Source organism: Xiphias gladius, chromosome 1 (assembly GCF_016859285.1).
Source record: "Xiphias gladius isolate SHS-SW01 ecotype Sanya breed wild chromosome 1, ASM1685928v1, whole genome shotgun sequence".
Lineage (NCBI taxonomy): Eukaryota > Metazoa > Chordata > Actinopteri > Istiophoriformes > Xiphiidae > Xiphias > Xiphias gladius.
The window spans coordinates 1,594,114-1,620,792 of NC_053400.1; the positions used below are offsets into that span (position 1 = coordinate 1,594,114).

General features: G+C 40.0%; 2 protein-coding genes and 1 long non-coding RNA gene across 3 annotated transcripts; 1 reads left to right on the top strand and 2 right to left on the bottom strand.

Moving 5' to 3' along the window:
- Positions 1-4,095: 4,095 nt before the first annotated feature.
- Positions 4,096-10,889, top strand: LOC120803641. The gene is made up of 3 exons (XR_005709383.1): positions 4,096-5,301; positions 6,122-6,436; positions 8,531-10,889. It is a non-coding gene; the product is annotated as an uncharacterized LOC120803641 (long non-coding RNA).
- A 2,500-nt stretch (positions 10,890-13,389) lies between these two features.
- LOC120794102 (low choriolytic enzyme-like) lies at positions 13,390-17,517 on the bottom strand. The gene is made up of 8 exons (XM_040134774.1): positions 17,419-17,517; positions 16,702-16,775; positions 16,416-16,570; positions 15,095-15,215; positions 14,821-14,999; positions 14,032-14,113; positions 13,811-13,935; positions 13,390-13,543 (listed from the first exon to the last, which is right to left on the bottom strand). Coding segments are annotated over exons 1-8 (816 nt in total). The 5' UTR covers positions 17,497-17,517; the 3' UTR covers positions 13,390-13,541.
- Positions 17,518-18,693: 1,176 nt separating this feature from the next.
- LOC120794094 (low choriolytic enzyme-like) lies at positions 18,694-25,977 on the bottom strand. Its single transcript, XM_040134761.1, has 10 exons — positions 25,882-25,977; positions 25,245-25,275; positions 25,091-25,156; positions 24,631-24,783; positions 23,337-23,454; positions 21,787-21,965; positions 21,329-21,410; positions 19,456-19,580; positions 19,084-19,147; positions 18,694-18,914 (listed from the first exon to the last, which is right to left on the bottom strand). Exons 1-9 carry the CDS (start codon positions 25,942-25,944, stop codon positions 19,092-19,094), a joined length of 873 nt encoding a protein of 290 aa, XP_039990695.1. The 5' UTR covers positions 25,945-25,977; the 3' UTR covers positions 18,694-18,914; positions 19,084-19,091.
- Positions 25,978-26,679: the final 702 nt, after the last annotated feature.

The window sequence follows — 26,679 nt, forward strand, 5'->3', positions numbered from 1 at the left end:
TCTCCTCATCTTGTCCTGTATCTCTTCCCTTCCCATAACTGAGATTGGATTGATGCAGTCTTTTCATTTTCATCTGTGTCAGTGAAGAAAGTAAACACAGGGTCAGTTGATATTTATATGCAAATGGTACAGGCTTCTGGCAGGCATAATTTACAATCTATTTAGCCTCACTCAGACGGTCACCACAGTCTTTGCCTTGGATGAGCCATACCATCAGGATCGTGAGAAATGGAGGACTCCACACAGTCACTTCTCTTTTCAGGAGCTGAGAGTACAGCATAGCACAGAGGTGCTGGCCCTGCAACATTAACCTTGTAAAATCGAGAAAATGTGCATGGAGCAATCAATGATGCTGCTGAGCAGATCTCTGAAATAGATACCCCTTTTAAAGCAGCCCAGGAAGTGGCCATACTTCTAGTAGAGTGGTCCACAAGATTACCGGGGACAGGATGGTTTCGCCCATTTTAGGCACGAGAAATGATGTTCACCACCCAGCATGACAGACATCGTTTAAATACAGGAAAGCCTTATTTGTTATCACCATAACAAACAAATAGCTGTGAGTGTGAGCATTTCAGGGACTGAATGCGTGATAAGTAAGCCCTTAACACCCTCACGGGACACAATGTCTGCAGGTCTAAGTCACCCATAGCAGAAGTTGACTCAGGTTGAAATGAGCTGTCTTGGTGTGTACTACCTTAGGGAGGAACAAAGAATTTTTACACAGCAACACACCAGTATCATCAGCCTTACACCTCAAACACTGTTCACTGACAGACAAAACGTCCAACTCACTGACCCTCTTGGCTGAGCACAATGCCAAGAGGAACAATGTTTTATGAGAGAGGAACCTAAGGTCTGTATGCTCAATAGGCTCACAAGGGGCTTGAGGCAGCAATCACAACACCAATGGGAGATCTCATGAAGGAGCTCTTATCATCCTGCCCTTAATGAACTGAGACACCTAGGGATGTCTCCTAGCTGACACTCCTCCTACTGCCTCAAGAAAGTGGGAGTTGGCAAATAATCCTTATTAGTGCTCGATATGCTTCCAGTCCAGGAGTGACTGAAGAAAGTGTAAAACTATGTTAATAGCGCATATGGCTGGGTCTAGCTGCTGTTGTGACACCACTCAGAACACCCTCCATTTCTATCTTTAGCGAGCTTATCGGGAAGGAGCCTTAGCACTATGTATGGTCTGCAAGACAGCTTTGTCTAAAAGCTGAGGGAGGGGCTATGAAGCGGCCACTCCCACAGCTGTAGAGTTGCTGGTTTGGGGTGTCAAATCTGACCACGTGCCTAGGAGAAGTGATCTGAACTGACTGGCATGGGCCAGTTGGCCGTGGATCAAGTGGAGGAGAGCAGGAAACCAGTGCCTCCCTGGCCACCTGGGAGCTATTAAGATGACGTTGTAATAACCTATGGCAATCCTGTGGAGCCCTTGGGAATCAGAGGCAGCAGTGGAAAAGCATAAAACAGGTCTGTCAGCCATTCTTGAGACAGATCATCTACACTGAAGGGAGTCCCTTGAGCCCTTAACAAAAACCAGCTCTTGCAATGAGTCATTTCAGCTGATGCAAACAGATCGGTTTGAGATCTGCAAAATCGGGAAAACAGTAAAGCCAAAACCCTATGGATGTAGCCTCCATTCGCCTGGGAGGGGGCCCGTCCTGGACGGTAGATCTGCAGTCTGATTCTCCACCCCTGGAATATACACTGCCCTGAGGGATGCCAAATGTGGAAAAATCCACAGCAAGAGCTTCCTGGTCACCTGGAGACAGCATAGAGATAAACCACATAAATCAGCGCCCTGGTGATTGACCAGATGGAAAGACATTTTCCATTCTCGCTGGAAAATGTCTACCTTTGATAAAAGGGAGAAGTCCCACCATGGCCAGATGGACTGCTCTAAACTCCAATACTGCACATTGATATGCTCACCAATCCAAGGGAGATTCCAATTGCCCCGCGCCATCCTGCCTTCCCAGACCCCACCCCAGCCCGTCAGGGAGGCATCTGTAGACACTACTGTCGGGCATGATGGAATGTTCCCTAATGGAACTCCGAGAGTCAAAAGGGACTTGTTTTTCCAAGGACGTAGTGCCTGAATGAATGACTAAGATTGAAGATGCCCTCTGCAGTGGCTGAGCTCTGTGGAGACCCAAGGGGAACCACAGCCACTGCTGCTGAAATTCCACCCAAAAACCTCTAAAACTGAACCACTTCCAGCCATCTGCCAAGATGAAATTGTTCTAACAAGGGCAAACATTTCATAACCCCCTTTATGGGTAAGGGAAGCTCCCATTGTGAGGGCATTCAGGCATAGACCCAAAAACATTGTGTGCTGTGTTGGTTCAAGATTGTTTTTCATATTTACCTTGAACCCTAAGGCTTGTATGTGAGTGATGATCTTCCATGTGTCCTGCACGCCCTATTTGCGATTTGGGGTGCAGTTCAGACAGTCGTCTTAATAAGGCGGGATCTTCAAGCCTGACATTTGAGGGGAGAAAGAGCAACTACAACCACCCTGGTGAACACTCTTGGTAAGCGAGAAAGGGTCTGATATACATTTTTCCCAGGTGTCCAGGCATAGCTCGGAAATAGCTTTGGCAGCCGGCCCCTCAGGTCCTGAACCCCTGAGGTCCTGAACCTCTGGAGGGGGTGCTTTCTTTAGGGTGTCTCCTGAGGGTAAGAGCATGGCTGGTACTTTGGTTGACGCTGTGGTGGGTGCTTTATATCATTACCAGAGGCTGCAAATCCTCTAATATTCTCAAGCAGAAAAGTCTGTGCCAGCCAAATCTTCTTGTGCCAGTTTGGCTGATGACATGGCAGCACCATTGTCCCTCGTTAACTGAGCATGAGCTATGATAGCCAAGTCAGCTAGGGTCATGTTGTAATGATCCTCATGGCTGGCAGTCTCTATAATAGCTGCCAACACAATAACTAGTGCATTGCCTGAGCGGGCCGCTCGAGTGGCAGCATTGTAAGTTCAACACACAAGTTTGTCTGTCTTGTGACATTCCTTGGCTAGGCAGCCGGGGTTGGTATTCACCCATTCTAGCTCAGTGATATCAGGGCTGCTGTTTCCCTTTCAACTGGTGACATATAGCCCAGTCTCAGATCTGTATTGGGGCCTTATCAGTTTGTGACATCTGGCATTAAATTGTGGTGCACCAGCAGGGTTGTTCCATGACTTTCTAAGCATTTGCAAATAGTCTGCAGCTGCTGGAACAAAAACTGATGCCAGCCCAAACCTCCTCTACTGGAGCAGGAGCCCCAGCTGGCATGCTCAGTCCCATAATCTTATCTGCACTCAAAATATTTGGCAAAATATCTTTAGCTGAGACCTCATTATTTCCAATGCCACCATGATCTGACTCTGCGTCATACAGTGAAGAGTTCAGTCTCTCTTGCTGCATAGCGTCCAACAGCTGCCCCCTTGGGTATTACATAAATCGAAAACAAACATAATTGGAGTCATGCAGTCAACAAAGATGGCTGCAAGAGAGTTCCGCTCTGTCTCTATGTGCATTTATTTTAGATCTCTACAGAGGCCAACATACCTAGTGTTAATTTTGGCAGCTGGTTTTGATTTAGCCTTAAGTCTTTTAATCAAAATGTGTGTTAGTTTTAGCAATTGGATTTTTGTTAGTTTTAGTCAACAAAAACAAAACTCATTGTTGTTATACATTTTTAATTTTTTTGTCTTCCAATTAATTTTGAGGCTAGAGCTGCCAGTTACCACGGTTACAGGCTCTGCTCTGCAGAATACAGACCGACTCACCTCATTAATGAGACATTCAGAAGCTGGACCGACTCACTTGTTCACTAAAATACTTCATTTTCTGGATGTAGTTTGAGAGGAAAAGCTTTATAGTCTGATAACATCAATACTTTGATAGTTTGTCTCAGCTGTTTTTTTGCCACCTCTTATCTAAATTTTCAGTGGATTGTGGATGAATTTAGTCCATAAAGCTGTTTCTTCCAAGAACAGATAACATCTACATAACATTAATGACAGACACATAACTTTGTAAGTGTTTTTTTTTTTTAAATAGTAGTACAACAGGTCAAATAGCCAAATCATCTTCTGAACAGTGGAGGAAACTGTTTATTAATCAGGAGCTACAATGTGTGATTCCACAGATGCAGGTTGTTGAATAAGACTTTGCATTCATACTTGTCGATTCGTACGTCTTTCACATTATCGTTTAGTTTTTAGTTATTGATGAAAAATGCAATACATTTAGTCATAGTTCTTGTTTTTAAAGTTACTTTTTATTTAGTTTTAGTCTGTTTTTGTCATGAAAAAAAGGTGTCGGGGAATTTTTTTTGTCATAATTTTCATTAAAAAATTAACAAATGCCTCAAGGAAGCTCCAAAAGATATGCTCTCACCAGTGGGACCCTTGCCTGTGAACAAGCTAACCCAGCTAATGCTAGCCCCAATCCGCAGGACAGTGAACTTTCCATGTAGCGAACAGCCTTAGCAGATAATGATATGATGATAGAGTCAGCCAAGATGTCCAAACTAATTATAGACATTGCTCTCAAAATAGAAAACTGGAAAAAATTCACCTATGCAGTAGACACTAAGCTAATGGAAATTTCCAGCCACTTGTGTCATGTCGAGAGCTGCTCTGCTTTCCTTCAGACTCTAATCAGCATTTACTATATGCCCCCACTGCAACCCACACATAGCTTGATATGCTGAGACAGAAACTAGGTGATATTGAAAATAGAGGAAGATGGAGTAATCTGGAATTTTTTGGTTTTCCTGGGGAAAGTGTGAGGGGAAGTACTCCAGTTCATTTGTAAGCAACACCATTCCACAGGTGTACAACATTATCTTTCCAGATAAACTGGAGATCAAAGGGGTGAACAGAGTCAGAATCAGACACCGACCAGTGCAAGGTCAGCCAGCAAGACAGAGAGCCCTCATACCAAAAACCCTGAAATCTGAGCACTGTGAACATATCATTGGAGGTGCATGGCGAACACGAAAAACCATGACTGTAAAGTTCCTCAGTCATTCAGGTCATTTTTATCCAAGAAGCAACCCACCATGATGTCACCCAATGGTTTGTGAACTGCCGTTTTGAAGCCTCAAGTCGGACATATTGGCCGTCGCCATCTCGTTTTTTTGGACTCAGAAGTAACCATATTTGGATGAGATGGTGGAGCTGGCGTGGATTGAGGGTTGAATCTGACTGAGAACCCAAGGACACTATGCGAGCCCACCTATACCAGCAACCTGACTGCACCAGGCTCTCGACTGAGGCGTCCTAAGTCGCTAACAAAGGTAGCTTCCATAATCTGAGGTTAATTTAGAGTAATCTTAGTAGCTAATTGCATATATGTCCACATTTGGCAAATATTACATAAACAGAATGTGGAGTAACCTTGTAATGTTATTGTAGCTGAAGTTAGCGTGGGTGAAAGCTAACTGGGTGTACACTTGTGGTAAAACCATAGACTGTATATAAAGGTTAAAACAAATTATAACATTGTGTTTTAAAATTGGTTCTGCAAATCTAAGGTTACATTACCTAACTTAGTGAGTGTTAAGAGTGACAAGCGGGTTAAGTTACAAAACAATAACGTTATTAAAGTTACTGTTACTGTCTTGATGTGCTGTTTGTTCAAGAACTAAGAGATCAGCAAATGGAAATTAGGTCATTTAACTAAGTTAAGAACACTATTGATCATTCTCCCAGTTAAATAAATGAAGTACAGATCAACGCATGGTTTAATGCTGTGAGTGTGTGTTAATACTAATTGTCTTTGGTTTATAGGTTGTTTTTTGCAGGTCCTGCTCATTTCATTGTTGATGAGGGGTGTCAGAACACAAACTGAACTATTGGAATTATTTCTTTCTCTCTCTGTGGTGGCATGTGCACCCACACAATGCCACCACAGTGAGTATTACTTAGTTTTCTATTGCTATTTAATGTGAAACAGTACAGCAGACGGTTTTATTTTTACAACTAAGCCGAGGGAATACTGTATTTTCAGATAACTGTGTTCAGCTCATCTAATAAGAGTGCTGTTTCCTTTGCCCTTTTCTGTATAGCCTACAAATATGATATATTTCTCACTATTACAATGCTTTTTCCATCCAGCCAAAGATCATTCTGGATCCTGGGGACAGCTATGTCCAGCATGGGGTCCAGGTAGCCACAGACACCATGGGGAGCAACCTTGTTGTTGATGGTATCTCCATCCATTGGTTCGACTGGGGATGGCCTGAGATGGAAGAGCCTTTCCCTTCTCCAATCTGTCCCTGTTAGGAATGGCAGTATATACTTCTCATCTACTGCGGTGGGAATGACCGAGGGGATGTCTCAAGCGTCAACCTTGTTATATTCATATCGGATATGAAAATCATCTACTCTGGCATCATCCAGAGATGCAGATGGAAGGCTGGTGCCAATCTGGTGAGGACTAACAAGGGTCACAAGTTTATGAACAGTGTTATGGCTACATACTGTATATTCGCTGTTTAAGTGGCAGCTTTCTACATCACCCTCACATAGGGTTTGACACTCGTGGACTGTTTTGAGTTCAAATCACCACTAGGTGAAATGATATTTTTTAAACAATTTTGCTGAGTCCATTAAAGCCCAACTGCAGCAACAGTAAAATGTTCATGTTTGTTCGCTGCGGAAGTTGAGTCTTAATGGATTTTTTTAGCCCAACATATGGAGCCAACACACAGTGTTTTTGTGATGAGTGTTATTTTTGTTAATATTATATATATCCCTCCCCACTCTTATTCCCTTGCCACCCCGGTCTTACCCCCCCATGCTCTTAGACACTCAATGCTCCCATGTCAGACATACAATGTCTCTAACAAATTGTAAATAGTTTTAAACATTAGAGTTCATAGTTCATATAGTTCATGACCTTTTAATTGCATCAGACAAAGGACTTGTCTCTGTTATTGTCTTGTGAGATCTTAGTGCTGCATTTAATACAATTGACCATCATATCCTATTACATAGATTGGAACATTTAACTGGCATCAAAGGAACTGCTCTAAACTGGTTTAAGTCCTATTTATCAGATCGATTTCAGTTTGTGTACGTTAACGATAAATCCTCCATATACTCAAAAGTTAGTCATGGAGTTCCACAAGATTCTGTGCTTGGACCAGTTCTATTCACCTTATATATTCTTCCATTAGGCAATATTATTAGGAAACACTCCATAAACTTCCATTGTTATGCAGATGATACCGAATTGTACTTTTCAATGAAGCCTGATGAAACCAATCGGTTAGTTAAACTTCAAGCATGCCTTAAGGACAAGACCTGGATGACCAGCAACTTTCTGCTGTTAAACACAGAAAAAACTGAAGTTATTGTACTTGGCCCCCAACACCTCAGAAACACATTATCTAATGATATAGTTACTCTAGATGGTATTAACCTGACCTGCAGCACCACAGTTAGGAATCTCTGAGTTCTCTTTGACCAGGAAATGTCCTTTCTCTCCCCCAGAAAACAAATTTCAAGGACTGCTTTTTTTCACCTTTGCAACATTGCAAAAATCCGGTACATCTTGTTTCACTGCTCTTCCAGAATGCAGGCTTACTTGTGGTTCCAAGGAACCCCAAAAGTAGAATGGGAGGCAGAGCCTTCAGTTATCCAAAACCTCTACTGTGGAACCATCTTCCAGTTTGGGTCTGGGAGGCAGACACCCTCTTCACATTTAAGATTAGGCTTAAAACCTTCCTTTTTGAATAGGCTTATGGTTAGGGCTTGCTCAGGCTTGTCCTGAACCACCACCTAGTTATGCTGCTACCCTCCGTCAAACTTGGATGATTCTTTTTTTGGACACTTGGCACACTGTTGATGGGTTCGTCAGCATTCCCAGAGTTGGACAGTTCCAAAGGGCAACAATATTCATAGACAAACATTCAATGCAAATGTCAAAAAGTGCCCCTTGGGGTGATATGTATTTCATATTTACAATTTTAACAGTCATATTTAATAATGCTCCCATTTGTAGGAGCACTTTCCCAAATGTAAAAAGCCAATCATTGACCCGGATGTCAACCACGTGCCCCTTAGGGTGATATATTATTCATATTCACAGTAACAACAGTAGTATTCAATAACTTTCCCATTTGTACCAGCACTTTCCAAATGTACGAAGGCATACGTCAACCCAAATGTTGATATATATATCATATCATCTCATAGTACCCTATAACCCCAGTAGAACACTGCACTCCCAGATGGCAGGCTTTTCTCTACATTTAAATTGAGGCTTAAAACCTTCCTTTCTGATAAAGCTTATACTTAGGGCTGGCTCAGGCTTGTCTTGAACCACCCCCTAGTTATGCTACTAAAGGCCTACTCTGCTGCGGGACTTCCCATGATGCACTGAGCTCCTCTCTCCTCCTCTTCCTCTCCATCTGTATTCATTCATATCCCCTTAATACTTGTCACTAACTTGGTTTCTTCTCTCTCCCATAGTTTATGCTTTCTCGTCTCTCTCCTCTCTCTTTCTGTCGCTTTCTGTAGGTACCTCTGCTCCAGGGGCTGCAGAGTCTGGATCTATCACTGCAAACCACCTACTGCCCCCATGATCCTGCTTGACACCCACTGCTTCATTATTATTATATATCTTTATGTGGTACCTGTACTTTGCATCATTTATTTAGAGAGAGGTTGATACTTGGGCAAATTTACATTCAAATACTCTATCAGGTTGCTTTTTTGTCCCTTTTATTGTTACCTAAGTAAACCAAGAAACTGTTAACATGAATAGACTTCAGAAAGGGCTTCTTCCCCCAAGCTGTGAGCCTCACACACAAGCACCCGTGATGAATAATGGCTCCGGAACTTTTTGCACATTACCTCCATTACTTATGGACTGCTGCAATAGCTTTTCAACTACGCATTAGCATAGCCCACCTACAGATTGTTGCACTATGCTCACTTTAATTGTAAAGGCAGCTTTTAATCCTTTACCCAGGCTTTGGACTACTCAGAGAGTGTACGGACTGCTGCACCAAACGCTGTAAGCATATCTAGCATTTTTCTATTGTATTTATACTTGTTACTAAAAAATTATGTTGTACTGAAGATTCAACTACCTCTTTCTATTATGCAAACTTATCTTGTGACAGTTCAGTTCACCTTTACCTTGATCCTAAGCTGTATTTTTTTTTTTTTAAGTAGTTAAGTAGTTATTTAATTCATCCATTTATTTACAAGAGTCAGTATTTGCTCCCGGGTATGCTTCTGGTTGGTCAGTTCCAGCTTTTACCTTTTGAAGACCCTTTTGATGTCAAATTGGGAAATACTTTCACAACTGAAGGTGGTGACTGGTTGAGCCATCACTTAATTCCAGTTTAATATTTCTAAAGTTCTGTTTTTAAAAGTATTACTACCATTATCTATCTAACAACAGCAGAAATAAAGTCAAAGATAAGAAACTGAATCTGGCTATACTAGAGACAGAGAATAAGAAACGTCTAAAACGTTGGTTTGTCCTTTCATCAGAGGAAGCTGAACTGGATGTGGTTTTCTTGAATCATCATCCCAAGCCATTTGAAAACTAAGGATGTTCTCTATGCAGTCTCCCTTCTGCATAACCAGATGAATGGTACCAAATACACCTTCTGTTGGTACAAGTCGTTCAGTGTTCTCAGTGTGAATATCTTTTGAATTACAGTAAAAGAGAAAGATGCTAGATAAGACATGGTGGATCACAATGAATCGAATACATATACTAGCTTATCAGGATAGGTGCATGAATGTCTGCTTCAGTTGAGGACTATGATGTATGAACTGTATGAACAAAATCCTACATGACAAATGTTCTCCTATACTTGTGTATTGAACATAAGAACACACTTTTAACTTTTTTGTGATATTAACGATGTGTGACTGAACAGCATTTCTAAATAGAGATTCTAACGTGTGTATGACTCATCTTAAAACAGTGTCATATGCTAAAAGAAGGTCCTGACACACCAAAGTGGAAATAAGACAACAGAGTAACACAGGGCCCAGTGTAATACATTAACAACAAAAGTGGTTCATTTCAAAGTAAAATATCGGAAAGATTTCCATGTGCTTTAAGAAAGGGCTTTAGTCACATCACATTTAGGTGAGGGATTTTATTTCTCCAGGCTATCTGTGCTGCAATTTATTATATATTACATTCAACTGTAGTGTCAGTCACTACTTTGATCATATCCTTGGTGTTTAATCTTCAAGTCTACATTTTAGTAAATACATCTTTGGATTTTTTTTTAGCACTACATCAAACTTAAGAACCAATGTCTATGATTTGTGTATATAATGGATCCATTTTGCTTATTTCGAATCCTAATTTCCTCTTGTCTCCAACCTCAGCTTCCATCATCAGCTAAAGCTAACACTAGCTAGCTAGTGTTGAGTGGTAACTATTTCCACTCCCCGAGAAAGTTGATGCAGCAAGGAACACACAGAGAGAGACGACTGTAGACAGTGCACTCAGTTTTATTACGCAGTTTGCAAAGTGCGGAGATCACTCCGTTACAGCATAGAGCATATGCATTCAAAGTGGTAACAAGAGAGATCTGACTCGTTATCTTTTAGCGATGTCTTAAGTACTGTCTTCGCTGGATCCTCCCCCTGCCCACTTCCTGCTTCCCGGATCTCATCACAGTCTGTTGTCTACCATACTTGAGCTACCTTCTACTTTTCACCTGTTTTCATCGTCTCTGAGACGAGTTCCCGTAAACCTCTCATGCCCGATGTATATATGTATTGCGTTGGGGATACATAGGATGATTAATATCGCATGTCCTACAATCCACTATAAGCTTTTGGCGCTTTACATCGGGTATCCCCACACTAGCTTGGTTAGCAAGGTGTATCTGTAATTCATATTAACTGTGATATTAATTGGAATGCTAATTGTCTCCCCTTCTCTGGTTTCCTGACAATTGGCAACACAGCCCATTCGTCCTTTATGGAATTTTGGACCCGAATTTGCACTTCCCTTCCTGGGATGGTCTCATCCAAAATGTAGAAAATCGGTCCCCTCTGTATGACCCCTAGTCGCAAATGTTCCCATTTTTCAGGAACCCGTGTCAGGAACGTTCCCATTTGGGCCGAAATGCAAATGCTGGAATGGATGGTCAGGTTCCTGAACGTCACTGTTTCTGAGAATATGTATATGTATATATATGTATATATATATATATATATATATATGGACGCAGACACCTTCTCCATGTATGAGAGTAGGCTTATAAAGCCTATAGTTAGGGCTGGCTCAGGCCTGTCTTGAACCACCCCTTAGTTATGCTGCTATAGGCCTAGACTGCCGGGGGACTTCCCATGATGCACCAAGCTCTTCTCTCTTCCTCTTCCTCGTCCATCTGTACACATTCATATGGAATCAATGCTTGTTACTAACTTGACTTCTCTCTCTTAGTTTTGTTCTTGCTCGTCTCTCTCCTCTCTCCTCCTGTCGCTTTCTGCAAGTATTTCTGCCCCTGGTGCTGCAGAGTCTGGATCTGTGACTGCAAACCATCTACTGTCCCCATGATCCTGCTCAAAACCCACTGCTACAAATGCTATTACAATTATTAGTCTGATTATTATTAGTTTTAATTTTAGTCTTATTTTTAGTCCTATTATTGCCTTGTTATTATTACTCATATTCTTTTTCTTAGTAGTATTATTATACATCGTTATGTGCAACCTACACTGTGCTATGTTCCTTTCCTATGTTCTTTCCTCCTGCTCGCCGCCCTCCCTTTCCCTCCTTCTCTCTCTCTCTCTCTCTCTCTCTCCCTCCCTCTCTCTTTCTCTCTCAACCCAATGAGGATGAGGCAGACGGCCACCCACCATTAGCCGGGTTCTGATTAAGGTTTCTACCTGTTAAAAGGGAGTTTTTCCTTGCCCCCTACCCTCATGGGGGAATGTTGGGTCTCTGTAAATATAACTTTGAACACTAACTATATGAAAAGTCCCCTGAGATAACTTCTGTTATGATTTAGCATTATATAAATAAAATTGACCTAACTTGACTTAATAGATATTCCAGCCAGACTTTACAAAGTGGGGTTGGCTGAAATGCAGTATGCTTGCGGTGCGAGAAGGATGAAGGTACTGTAGTCCGTATGCTGTGGAGTTGCCCACTTTTGCGAGACTTTTGGTCAGATATTCCTGATTATGTCCAAATTATCACAGGCCAGATTACCCCTTCATCCATAGTTTATTTATATTTGGTGACACAGCAGCCTTGTTTAATTTATCAGCTGCTTGTGTAAATTGGATCCAGACTGCCTTCATACAACAACAGAAAATCATTGTCATGAATAAGAAGTCCTCCTCTGCACCTGCAGCATTATGTGGGAACGTGACACTGAAAAATTAATTTACCTGCACTACATGTAACTGCAGTATTCTTGTCCTGCCCCACTCTGAGTCTTAGGTTGTGTTTTCCTTATTTTCTATTTTGCATCTTTTCCTGATTTATTTTGTGTTACTCACATTTGTTCGTTACAGATCTTTCACCTCCGGCCCTTGTGTGCCTCCTGCCAGTGTGATTGTCTGCCCCGCCCCATTTAGCTTCACCTATGTCTCTTTGTCCTCCCCTCCTCAGTGTATTTGGTTTCTTTGCTCCCCTTCCCCTGTGCCACTTTGTCCTTTGAGTCAAAGTGTTCCAGCATTATTTCCTTCTGTTTACCTCTTCCTGGTTTCATTATTCAAGCAAGTTTTCTTTCCTGACCTAGCTCTAGCCTATGCCCTGTCAGATTTGTTTGCGTGTTCCATTGACTGCCTTCCGGTGTCTTTACTTATCTTTGGCAAGTAAAGACTCTTACCATTGAATCCTGTGCCAGTTTCCGAGTCATGCTTTTGAGTCCTCATCTATTGGGTTATACAGTGGTTAGACCTTTTTGCAAACTTTTTGATTGTGACTTGTTTGTCTCTGTGTTTAATCAGAAATCAATAAAAGTATAAATATAAAAGAAAACAATGCCTCTGAAAAAAATATTGTTTTCAAATAATTTTTTATCACTTTTTTTGTTTTATTTACAGTGGGCCACTCTGCCTAGTATAAATCCAGTCTTGGTAAATGTTGGTTGTATGTTCTACTATTTAATTTTTTTTTTTTTTTTTTTTACTAGGAACTGTTTGCAATTACCAAACAAAAAACATGTCTCTGCAAAGGTACTTGTATATTCAAGGTTGTCTATGTTGCTCTAAATTTTTGGTCCACAACCTAGATAATTTATAATGTCAACATTATACTTGCCATCATGCTAGAAAAGCAAACAGCTGCTCTTATGAATAAACAAATGATTCGATGATGATTAAATGCTTTGTTTAGTTAACTTTGGAAAGGAAAACAAAAAAAACATGTGATGAAAGAATGAAAAGAGACAGCTATGTTTCAGTCAGAGTGACTTTATTGGATGATCATTGACTGTTGTGCTGATGAGTTCAGGCCTGCGGCTTCTGTTCAGCGAGCACTAGGAGACAATATTCCCTCTGCTCTTTCTGTCACAACATCTGGACAGGCTTCCTCTGTAACAGTGAACAGTACAGAGGTTGATTAGAAAAGGCCCAGTGTCATAGCAGAGTGTTCAATACAAACTGTACACAGGTAGTGTGTGTATGCCTGTGTGTGTGTATGCCTGTGTGTGTATATATATATATAAACACACACACACACACATATATATATATATATATATATATATATATATATATATATATATATATATATATATATATATATATATATATATATATATATATATATATTCATAATGTTCTTATGTGAATACTCACAGCACTTGTAGAGTGTGTTGAGCCTGGCGATGTCGTTGTGGCTCATCTGCTTGGCGTTGCCAAAGGACACATTGGAGTTAGGGATTGGGACCATGGTGGGCTGGTTGTTCTTAGAGAAGGCATACCTACAAAAGGGCACAGAGCAGTTAGACTGAACCATAGCACATCCTGCACACACAACACACACACAGCAGAGCTGACGTGCAGCCAGTTGTTCTCACCTGTGGTACTGCATGACAGAGTTGTAATCGTAGGGAGTGCCCTGGTTGAGGGTGGCAATCTTCCTGAAGTTGTGCTCCATTCCTAAAAAAAATGAAGAGGACAAAGTTAATGTTTGATTGATTTGAATTCAAGATGTTTGTTCTGGACAGAAAGGAGCCCAGTTGCCGGAGAAAGATTCCAACAAGCTGCAGAACTCCATGGTTTGTTGCAGATGATTTTATATTCAGAAACCTGCAGTCAAACAATGAGCTTCTGTTTCATGTAGGATCAGTGTTGTGCCAAAATTTGTATCAGTGATATTAGTGTTCTTTGTCCACTAGGAGGCACAAAGGAGCCATCATATTTACATAGAGTTTTTTCCATGCCAGTAATGATTTTTTCTGTGGAGTTTTTGAACTTGACAATCATTGTGGGAGGAAGGCCTTGGGGAAAATGGTCTTTTCAAAGGACTAAGGACTTTAAACATTAGCTTGAACAGTTTCATGACTTCACCTGTCTAACATTTCTGCTTTTTTATTTCTTCAATGGACCCATCTCCCAGACAGAACTGTGGCACCCCACAATAACGCAGTGTATATTTTGCAGAATTGTGTAATATCAGTGTTCTTGCCTGACTATAGGGTTTCATTATCAAGTGCTTCACCAGGTTGATTACTGAAATATACATTAGGCTTGTGTGTTTTTTTTAGGGGGAATAAAACTCTTGAATCTTAGTTGAATGTACTTGTCAGCAGTTTACTTGGTTCTCTCTCTAATATGCCATTTGGAATAATAAAAAGCTCCATTACCAGACTGAACGTTGTGCAGCAGGACTTTGATGTGGTTGTCCCTGTCAGAGCGGGTTTGTTCATGGTTGAATCCCAGAGCATGGAGCAGCTCATGCTGGACGGTGCCATGGTAAAGGCATCCACTACGGGCCAGAGACACCACCTGCTTACCACCACGACGGCCAACGAAAGAGTAGCAGCTGGACAGGATCAGACATAAGTTGAAAAAAAAATGAAGTCTGAGCTTCAACTAAAAGCTTTCAACTCAAACTGTTCATTTATATCAATTTCTTACCCATTCTTGGACTCAATGCTCAGCCAGTCACGGTCGCTGCTTCTGCTTGGCCTGAAGCGGATGCAGGAGAAGGAGGAGAAGGACTCCAGTCCACGGGTGATGATGGCCTTCTCACGGGAGGCTGGCGGGACGACACCACACAACACTTAGCTTTTTATTCCACTGCACAAGAAAAAATGTTGGCCCAATACCCAATATATACGTAGTGTTTTTAACTGGAAATTATCTTCGAAAAAATGTGGGTCGTATTATATTCCAGTCAATTATGTATTCACAGCAGAAATGTGTTTGAATGTATTGGAATATGTAGAGATTACCCTTGGAGCAACGGCTTCCTATAGAGAGTATTGCATTAAAGGTTGCTTTCAGCCTTAACAATGCTAGGGCAGTGAGTTTCACTAAGTCCGTTCATACTGTGTTTTTTGTAGTTAGTCATCCCTAAAAGTGTTTAGTGAGTTCAGTTGACCATAGAGGAGTTTCTGTCGGCTCATGTTAAAGGAAAGGAAATAAATTCCTGAGGAGTGGAAATGAGTCAAAAGTGTCTCCTGGTGTCTTCACTGCAGAAACAGCGAGACTATGTAACTTTTGCTAAACAATGATCACTGTGGCCACAAGCAAGAGAAAATCATTCTGACAGGAGAGAGAGTGAGTAGGTGACTGATGGATAAGCTATTTGGAATTTATTAATATATATTATCATTTTATTTCTATGTTGTGCTGTAATAGAAGTATTACATGTTTTACTTTACAACAGAAAAGGCTTTATGGATGAAGGGTTTATTTTTCCTGGACGAATAGTATGTAGAGCAAACTTTACCAATAGTTAGAGTCTTAAAGTTTTTTGTATCTTCAAAAAGTCTTTTTCCAAAAACAGCTGTTGAAAGAGCTGGGTATCTTATCATTGGGTCATCTTATATTCAGGCCAATAATGTGTATGTGCAGGGTTGTCGAACGAGTTCAAGCATGATGTGATTCTTTAAGAGTAAAAAATTGCAGATTGGACAAGTGACTAAATGCTTTCTAATTCAATGGTTTCGTGAATCCTTACTGTATTTGATTTTATCTTTTGCTGCCTGTCGTTTAGCTGTTAAAATATATGTTTGTTTTTTAATTTTAGTCATTCCTGTCATGTCTCCAGGGGACATGACTGCTGCAAATAATAAGTTTAGTAGCAACAATTAGCAGCAAACATACCCTTCTCTGTTTGATGCTGGTAAATGAACAGTTTGATCTCTGGTTATTCTGACTCAAACCTTTTGACAAAAAGGCTGCAGATAGACAGAGCATATTTGGGCCTCCCGAGCCTTCGTCTGAAACTCACAGAAGTGATTGGCGATGTAATAAGGAATGTAGACCTTCCCGTCGGTCCACTTGCCCCACATGCAGCCTTGGCTGGTGCAGGGGTCAGCGTTCTTCTCAGCCTCGTTGTCAATGGCGATGTCTCCACCAGTCAGGATGGGATCATTGTCGAATGGACTAAAATATATCACACAGCAACTTAAAAACTTAAAAATGTTGAACTGCCACTCAAAATAATCAGAAGAGACTATTGAAGTTGGAACATCAATAGTCAACATGAGGAGCATGGTGACTGCAGCAGCTCACACTCACTCAGATTACTGTTGGCTCTCTCCAGAAGTTCAGAGACAGAAAGCTCCCCTGAGTCCTCCTCTGCAATGTCCTCTGCTCAGTGATATCAACAACAACACAATTTCACTTTGCATAAAAATACACCAGTCCCAATACTGCACAGGTCAGTACAATAGCTCTGATCATGAGAATGGATTACATACCTGCCTGCAGGGAGAGGAGGAAAAAACAAACATGTTAATTCATAGAAACACAACAGGAAATTACAGATAAAAGTTAATACTGTGTCTTATAGTAGCACCTTCACAATGAAAATATCCAAGTTACAAAGAAAACAGCTTAAGAGATACACCATCAGCATAATAGCAACAGCTTACAGCTGCAACTAAAAGACTGAAGTTGTAAATTAAGATAAAGGAGCTGTTTCTCTCCACAGCAGCCTTCTTTAAGGGCTGGTCTGTGCCACAGAATATCCTGCTGTCATTTACTAGTGAATAAAAACTTAACTAAGGTGTGAATGAAAGCTCGATTGAACCTCCTAACAGAATCTTTGTACATAAAAGTACAAAGACAGACAGGCTTCTTCTTTGAGACAGGAGGCCAATCATGGTTGTTACTGTGCAGGACAAGTTACATAAGCAGTTTAACTGAATGTTACTGATATCTAAAACATGCAGCTTTTAACATGCAATAACATCTACACTGTGATATAATGGGCCTCGAGATGGTCATGCCTCATTGTCGGCCCAACAGCAGGCAGACAGAAGCAGCAGAGCCAGCGCTGAGAACTTGAAAACAGACATGCGAGCCATCCCAGCAGACCTGCAGGACACAGGCAGGAATCAGCTACAGCCTCTCCTTCCAGTAAAGGTACAGTGTTTCAACCAAAAACAGATCTTTCAAATCTTCAAACACTGGAAGAAAGTGTACACTTCTGCTTTAGGTTCTGCTGCAGACATTTGCAGCTGAACTCACCTTGGATCTTCTATGTGGACTTCTGCATCTGAGGTTTGACTCCAGGTTTTTATATATGTTCAACTATATCGGTAAGGCCAAATATGGATTATCTGTGTACTACGAAAGCTGAAGAATCAGCTAAACTGGCAGGCTTATCAGTCACATAATGTCCACACACATACACAGACAGAGACACCTCCATACTATTATCAGTGGGAAAAAGGACACTTGTTCCATTTATCATTATACTGTACCAATATTTCCAAAAATAGGAAATATTGGATAAAAAGTCACTGATATGTCTGATTTTTAAATTCATAAATGAAACCATATTTATGTCCTTAAATATAAAGATGAACCTATAGTATAACACCTAACATATGAAGGTGTACAAAATAAAAGCATATATACTAGCGGTATAAAGAAACGCAGTCTCTTTCACTTTTTCCACCTCATACCCAAAAAGAGGATGGACAAAGTAAAAGGAGCACTTTACAGTCTAAGGCAGTCTATTACAAAACAACTGAAAACTGTCATAAGGCTGAATCAACTGCTCTTTCCACAAATGTAGTATTTATTAAAGATATTGTACTGGAGAGTGTAATATTTTACAGGATGTATTTGTTAGTTTGCCCATTCAATATCTTTTCAGAATTAAAAAGTGACTCATTCCCTCAGGTGTGTGTATATGCGGACAAACTTTGAGTGCTGAATCTGGCATTCAGAGCAAGGCTAGAAAAAGGCTTATCAACAACAATATGTGCTACGTTTGATCACCTGTATGTGTTTACCCAGCAGCTACACCAGGTCCTGTTCATGAAGGCCAACAATGTGGGGAAATGTGTATATTGCGGATCACCTGCAAAGGTTTACACTGAGTTCTGCCTCTAGATGAATGTTTATCTTTTTTTGTTTGATTAAAAAAACAGACCTGAAATTTCAAATTTCCTGTTGATGTAAGTGTACAACACTTAGTCGCTTATATGTATATATAATATGTATATGTATGGTTTCTAGCACATAGAAACAGGCTGAGAGAACAGGTTAAGATATGCGAAAATATCTTTTTAATCATTTTTAGCATTCCATCAAGCTTACAAGCAGTCCTTCATGTAAGTTTAAAAAGTAAATACTTTTCAGTTCTCAGCAGCACAAAAGTGAATTTAGTCAAATTTCGAATTTAGTTAAAGCATGTTCAGTAAGCACAAGATTAATTTCTGGCTTTGCTTGTAGATAAAAGCTGCATCAATCTTCCTCCTCTCCTCTTGATTTCCTGTTGTAAAGAGAGGTAAAATGTTAAAAATATTGAAATATATTGAATTAATATGTATAGGTGTGCACACACACACACACACACACACACACACACACACACACACACAAGGGGATGCACATACAGTAAGACATTTGAAATTCTTTAAAAAACATCCAAGCCCACTTACTTTCATTTCTAAAGGAAATGGTTTCTTTGCACGGGTTCCAGGTCAGGTCTGGAAGCAGTTGAATCTGTAGTGAATACAAGAAGACAGCAAACTGCTTGATTTCTTTAAGGCACTGCTGCATTCTAGGTTTGTTTTCATTTGTCTGTCAATTTTGTTAGTACAGTAGGAAGATGGTATAAGAGAGTACTGTCAGTAGGTGGGTAGGCTAGCAGTTAGCCAGGTAGGTAGGTCGGAAGACAGGTGAGAATGTAGGTCGCTAAGGAGAAATACACTGTTGATATAGATAGATATAGAAAAAAGTATGTAGTTATTGAGTTTAGGGGAGCGGGGTGGTGGGGTGATAGTAGGTAAAATGTGTAAAAAGGTGCATACTGCATCGATAAAGGCGATTCACCCGGAGGATGTCAGTAGGACTCATCTGGCTGGCCCTGCCAATGACTACATTGTTGTCAGGGATGGGGACGATGGTTGGCTCCCTGTTCCTAGAGAAAGCAAACCTATGGGGCAAACCCATAGTCGTGATGAGAGGTTTAAACTGTACACCAGCTGCCACAAACCATACTTTTAAACTGCTCAGATTTTGTACAACAAAAACAACTAGTTCCTTCCTGTAGAGCTGAATACCATTTAAAAATGTATGAGCAGTCTGAAAACATGTATTATGACCTTATGAAGCTGTTATAGTCATTTGGAGTGGTGTTTTTGTCCACTTGATGAATGAAATTCCAACATTCCCTCTCCTCAAAGCTCTGGTTTGTTCCAAACCAACTCCTGAGAAAAATATCCTGCAATTTATCAGCTATGTAATTGCTCTAACACATGCACTGCAATCCTGAACTTATCTAGACATTACCAGGAGGAGTTGTCTGTGAGAACGCAAATGTCTAAATCAGTTGGGCTGGACATTTAATGGACTTTACCTTGCCAGCTCCCAAGTGCAATGTCTGGAGTATTGTCTGATTGAGTCACTGTGTAAATAAAGCAGGTAACTGTCCAGAGAATTCACAGCAAGCGAGTGGACAATCTTCGGTTGTGTGCTGCATGTGTAAAATGGCAACTCTGAACAATATCCACAGCTGATTCTTCAGAAACTGTCCAGAGTTCAGATAAGAAAATGGCTTTTGCTGATCACCAAACAGCAGACAGACACAGTTAGAGACCAGCAGCTGGACATAGTGGAGCATTTAGCAGCTAAAGAGCCAGATGTTTCCCTCAGGAGCTGGAGGAGACCGAGACCCAGTTATAAGGGGAGTGAATATTGACCATTGAAATGCTAATACTGCTCTATATCTGCTGGATCTGTAAACAATACGTTCACCACAACAACTTTAAAAGGTGATTTGTGTTTACAGCTTGTTGTGCTGCCTCCACGTGGCCAAAAAATAAATTAATGCAAGTTTAAAGATATGTGAATGTAAATAGAAAAAAAAAACATTTAGCAGTTATTTATTAAAATTGCAGTAAATACTAGAATCTAGACAAAAGCTTGGCTAAAATGCTAGGGTTCATATTTTTTCAAAGTCTGTCGTAAAACAGTATCCACATGCTTGTATGTACGTTGAAATAGTTACTGAACTCTGTAATCATTTATCCTGTTCATAGTGGCTGTGAAGAGATTGGGACATTGAGTGATGGGGAGAAAATCCACAAACCTTTTGCAAAAATGCATTCTAAAGTTCATCTGAAACTAATAAGCTAATAGTTATTATCTTCCAAAGTTTGAGTCCTTTCAATACAAAGTTCCCACGCTTTTCACACACCATTTCCTTGCTTGGAATTTGTAGCTAAAATAGTGTAGCTTTGGAAGATAAACACTTGAATTGTTTAAACATCATATTAGCCTCAGCTGAGTTTAGAATCAAATTTTCCACAGAACGAGGATGAAGACTGTGGATTTTGTCTCTTTGATTGGGCTTCCTTTAGGGAAGGATCTCTTCATGGCATAGCAGGGAAAGAAAGAATGACTGCAGTGTCCAGTAACTCATCCAATATACATGTGGCCATGTGCATACTGTTTGAAGAGAGACTTTGAAAATTCTTAGTTGTGATACATGTATATATACTATATATATATATATATATAATATAATATAATACTTACTGTATTATAATATAATACAACAATACAATTATGCAATTATGAAATCATGTGACATATATATATATGTCACATGATTTCATAATTGCATAATTGTATTGTTGTATTATATTATTATTAATTTCAATGGGAGAACTGAGACACTACCTTCCATAGTGCATGACAGAGTTGTAGTCATAGGGAGTGCCAAGGTTCCTTGTTCTGATCTTCCTGAAATTATGCTCCATTCCTGCAGTGGATCACACAGCTCAATCAAATTTTGTCTTTGTTTTATTACAGTTTGCTAGTCGAATGGTTTAAAAGTGCAGTAAGTGAAGAAGAATTAATAGTTGTTTCTGCAGGAAACTACGTATTTCACTATTTCTGTACATATGGTTGCTCATTCTAGAGGTTTTGATAAGCACATCATTCGCACCCCCAACTTCTATATACCTGCTGAAATAATATAAAATGATATTTGGGTTTATTTATTGTCCATTTTTCATTTTTCACTTGTGTTCTTAAAACAAGTTTTTTGCAAGAGCATTCCTAAAGTCCCACCTGTACTCTACATAATGAAAATCTTTCAAATTATTCGTGAAGACTGTATCTGTAACATGACCCACCGGGAATGACATTCTGGAGCAGGATGCGAACATGCTCATCCCTGTCAGAGCGGGTCTGTTCATGGTTGAAGCCCAGGGCATGGAGCAGCTCGTGTTGGATGACTGACTGGAAGACACAGCCCCTGCGACTCAAAGACACCGTCTGGTCGTTACCACGACGCCCGACAAATGAGTAACACCTGAAAGAGAGCAGTGAATAAAACTACCAACAGTAAAACAGCCTCGGCAGCCCCTTGAGAATATGCCACAATTCTTCCCTTGACCTGAGACACTTCATGTTTGATGACAAATCTGCCAGCTCTGGGTGTAAATAGTGTCTATGAGTCCATTTATGCAGGACTGTAATTATAATATATATAGCCCCCCCCCCCCCCAAGACAAACAGTCACACTGACAATCACACCTATTGGCAATTTAGAGTCACCAGTTAAACCCCTGTCTTTGAAGTGTGGGAGGAAGCCGGAGTAGCCAGAGGAAACCAACACAGTCACAGGGAGAACATGCAGACACCACATAGAAAGGCCCCAGCTGAACCGGGGTTCTAACCCAAAACCTTCTTACTATAAGGCAACAGTGCTAACCACTGTACACCCCCCCCCCCACACACACACACGCACACACACACACACACACACACACCCCCACCACCATCCCCACACCCCCACCACCACCCAAATATTCAAATATGCTCAAAATGTCCCCACAATATATTGATATGAAAAATGTCAATTAAAACAATTTTGCGATGCTACAGCCTCCCATGTATCACCGTCCCAAACAAGCATAAGCATATGTGATCATAATCATAAACTAAACAAATTATTATTACTACCAGTTCTGGTATTATGGTGTACTGCAGTTCTGTGTGTGGTTTGTACAAGTGATGTTGCCATATCCCAACAGAAGCTGTTCAAAGACTCGACTGCTGTGGTAGGTACAATCAATGTCTCTCTATTTCATTACTTTCAAATTTATTAAAAAGGGGAAAACTAGAATGTAATATGAGTGTTACGTAGGCTATATCACTGTTGATTGCAATTGTTTTTATAAAGTGTTATGAAAATTATCATTTCATGATGATTATTGTCTCACAATGTTATGCTAAATTCCTGTTGGAACGTAAGTTAGCTAACAAACATTCCATGCATTGGCTAGCGCACAGCCCATACACTCTGAGCATATTTCATTTGCTAGCTTTGCGGAAGGTTAGGCTCCATTAATGTTTCCATCAGTTGTTGATGGGACACTTATTATTTTAACACCTTACCAGTAATAACACTTGGGCCAGGACATGCACGAAAAGGTCACGCTGACGTTTATACACCATTTTGCGCTGGAACTGTAATCGTGGAAATAAATAGCCTAATATTTAACTAAGAAGTGTCAGTAATTGATGTGGAAACAAACGTTTTTGGGGAAAACAGGTCTATTTGCGAGTGCTAATCAATAAACCATCACTAAGGCAGGAAATTAGTTTTCAAGTGTTGGATTTTTACTATGGCCTTGCATTCATGTATGCATATGTGGTATGTGCACTGTTTGGTCCATACCCTGAGCGACTCTGGATGTCCACAAAGTCCCTCTGTCTGTCTAAGGGGATGAAGCGGATGCAGGTGGACTGGGCAAATGACTGCAGACCTCGGATTATTCTATTTCTCTCTCTTCGGGCTTAACAGTTTAAAAAAAAAAAAGAACATTAATTATTATTATTTAGCGAGTAGCAGTTCTGTAATTTTCATTCATTTAAAATGAATATTTTAGCAGCAAAACCCTTATTATTACTGCTACTACTAATACTACAAATACTACTACTACACTGGTACTTCTAATACGTCAACTACAGCTGCTATTCCTAATATTGCTACTACATTTACTACTACTATCACTATCACTACTATCACCACTGCTAGTATACTGCTTCTACGACAAGTACAACCTTTACTGCTAATGCTGCTATCACTCTCATTTTCTGCTTCCACCCTTATTAATGCTATGACTACAGCCGCTACTAGCCACCTAACTACTTCTAGCACTACTGCTAAATCTATACCCATATTGCTACTACTATTACTATTACTACTACAACTGCTTTTCATATAATGTTGCTATCGGTACTGCTATTAGTTCCATATGGCTACTACAAGCATTACAACTACTACTGCTACCATTGCTACTATTTTTACTACTTTTACCACTACTACTACTACTACTACCAAAGCAGTTATTTCAGGCTAACAAGAAAAATCCCCTGTCTAATTGAATGGAGAGAGAGCCAAAACTTCACATTCAATGGTCACTAGGACATAAAAACCGCATTTATAGACTCACCAGTCAAATCTGATAAAGACTGCTTAAGACTGGTGGGTGGCTTTGCCCCAAAATAAGGTTAAAAATGCTTTTTCCCACAGGTTATGCTTCTACTACGCATTCACAAGGTTTCGCTTGTGTCAGTACACCCACATGATTGGCTTGATATGTTTTCTGTTCGGCTGTTCTAAAGAAGATGATTGGCTTTTGTGGAGAAGGGTGGGATATGTGTCATACAACCACCATCTTTGGAGTTATGGACTTGTCTATTCAAATCGCTTTAAGTGGTCTGTCTCCCCTCTTATAATGTATCTGTTACTACTACCAGTACTACTACTGCTACTCCTATTACTATACAAGGAATAGTACCACTACTGCCATTGCTACTACTAGAAATCTATTCACTGCTACCACCAGCCTTCTAGCACTACTATCTCGAATTGTGCATGTGATATTGGTGGACTATAAGCACGTTATGAGTTATATTCACAGCTACAGAACCAAAATAAGAAGTCTTGTCTGCTTGTTGAAACTTACAGTAAACGCTGGAAATGCGGAATGGCACGTAGACGTTGCCATCACTGGCTTTAGGCCACAGACAGCCTCGAGATGTGCAGGGATCAGCGTTCTGTAGACCTGTTGGCACTGCTATGTCTCCAAACATCACTAGAGGCTCATTCAAGTTCTTTCCTGCAAAACAACATTAGGATGGTTGAGAAAATGTTTTCATCTTTTTTATGGTACTGCATTTCATTTTCTCGACTTCACTGCTGTGTTAAGCTATGCTATGTCAAATGTGGGTCTGATACAAGCTCTTCCAAACTGATGGTTCAGTTTGGAATGAAGTTTCTCTGCTGTGTACTTCCAGGTATGTACTGTAACAACAGTATTAGGCTCAATATTGATGAATATTTAGAATTTTAAAGGTTAGATTATGTTTGTCTTGTTCTCAATTACTGTACATGTGCTGGTGGACATTCAGTGGACATGAACATACCAATGTTAGCATTGGCCTTCTCTATCAGTGTGGAGACACTGAAGTCATCATCCTCAATGGTGTTGCCTATGGAATAGAAATAGTTTGTTCAGGTATCAGTTGCATGATGTAGGACTTACAACATTTTACTGTAAGAAAAGTAGTCAAGTCTTACCAGAGTATTCATCACTCTTTTCAAAAGAAGCCTGTAATAAGACACGGAGTAAACAAAAAGTTGGTTGAATGCACATGGAACCATGGTGATTCTATCTGAATTAAAGATGTGAAAAATTGCTTCTATGAATGTTCAGATAGAGAGTTTAGTTCCAGCAGAGATTTTACTTTAATTTCAGACTACTGTGGGAAGTGCAGGTCCTATAGAGATAACATGTAGGGAAAAACAGGGGGCATCATGTCAATTAGTATTTCTTTTTTCTAATGTTTGCACTCCTGCATAGGATTAGATTGTTATACAATTGTTATAATTGTTATATATTATAGAATCTAAAAACAAGTATAAAATGAAAGACAAAATCACACATTGCTTTCTGCAATTCATAGTTTCCATGTCATTTTCCCCACAGTTAAGAAAAAATGTTCCCCTAGGGGTTGAGCAGTCAGTCATTATTACTATGATATTCCTTTTCACTGCTGATTATTGTATCTAATTGAAGAAAAAACCTGAATTTGGGACAGTAAATACTTTATCAGGATTGCGTTGTTTTCACATTGTGACATGGAAAATTCTTTCTGTCTCTACTTAATAAGTCTCTATCTGTCAATATTAATGTAAAGTGTCTGCTAATGCTTACCTGTATAGTAAAACTGTGAACAGAGTAGAGGAACACAGTGAGAACAGCAGTCTGGAGGATCATGGCTGGTTATTGGACAGCAGCTGCAGACCAAGAAAATGCTTGTGTTCAAAGTGTTCAAAGTTCAAAGTGTTCAAAGTTATATAGGTGGGAAAGCCAAGTAACTTTCATCCTAAAAAGGCATACTGCTCAACAGACATATTGACAAATTCAGCAAAACTGGAAGTGGCAGTTATTACTTAAAACTGACTATGGTTTGTGTAAGATGTGGACTTTGTCTTCTGCTATTTGTCCCCAGGCAGAAGCAGACTACCTATTTAAGCAGTCATTGATATTAGAAAGGTCAAATTAATCAATTAATAAGCCAAAATGTTGATCTGTTTGAGACTTCAACATGAAAAACATATCTTAATTTAGTAATTTCAAGGTATAATGGTCAGAAAGACATGTTTTTATTACTTTTTTAGGAAATATTTTATATCCCAGATCTCAGTTAAAGTTGAAAAACCAAAGATCTTCCACAAAAAGGAGATAATGTGTTTTTTAAGGCTCAAAAACCACACTAAATAAAAAAAATTCTACGTCTTGTGCATCATTTTATCACCATCTTCCTAAAATTCAGCCAGAAATACTGCATATTTAGATCACTTGATATCTTCTCAAATTATAGAGTAATTTCTTTGGGTTCAAACCTGTGTGCAAGATGCAATAGTAGTGATAGAGCCACAGGAGGGTCTGGTAGGACTTAAAAGGCTGTAGACACACTGAAGTTTAGTGTAAAATAAACCAGATAAATAT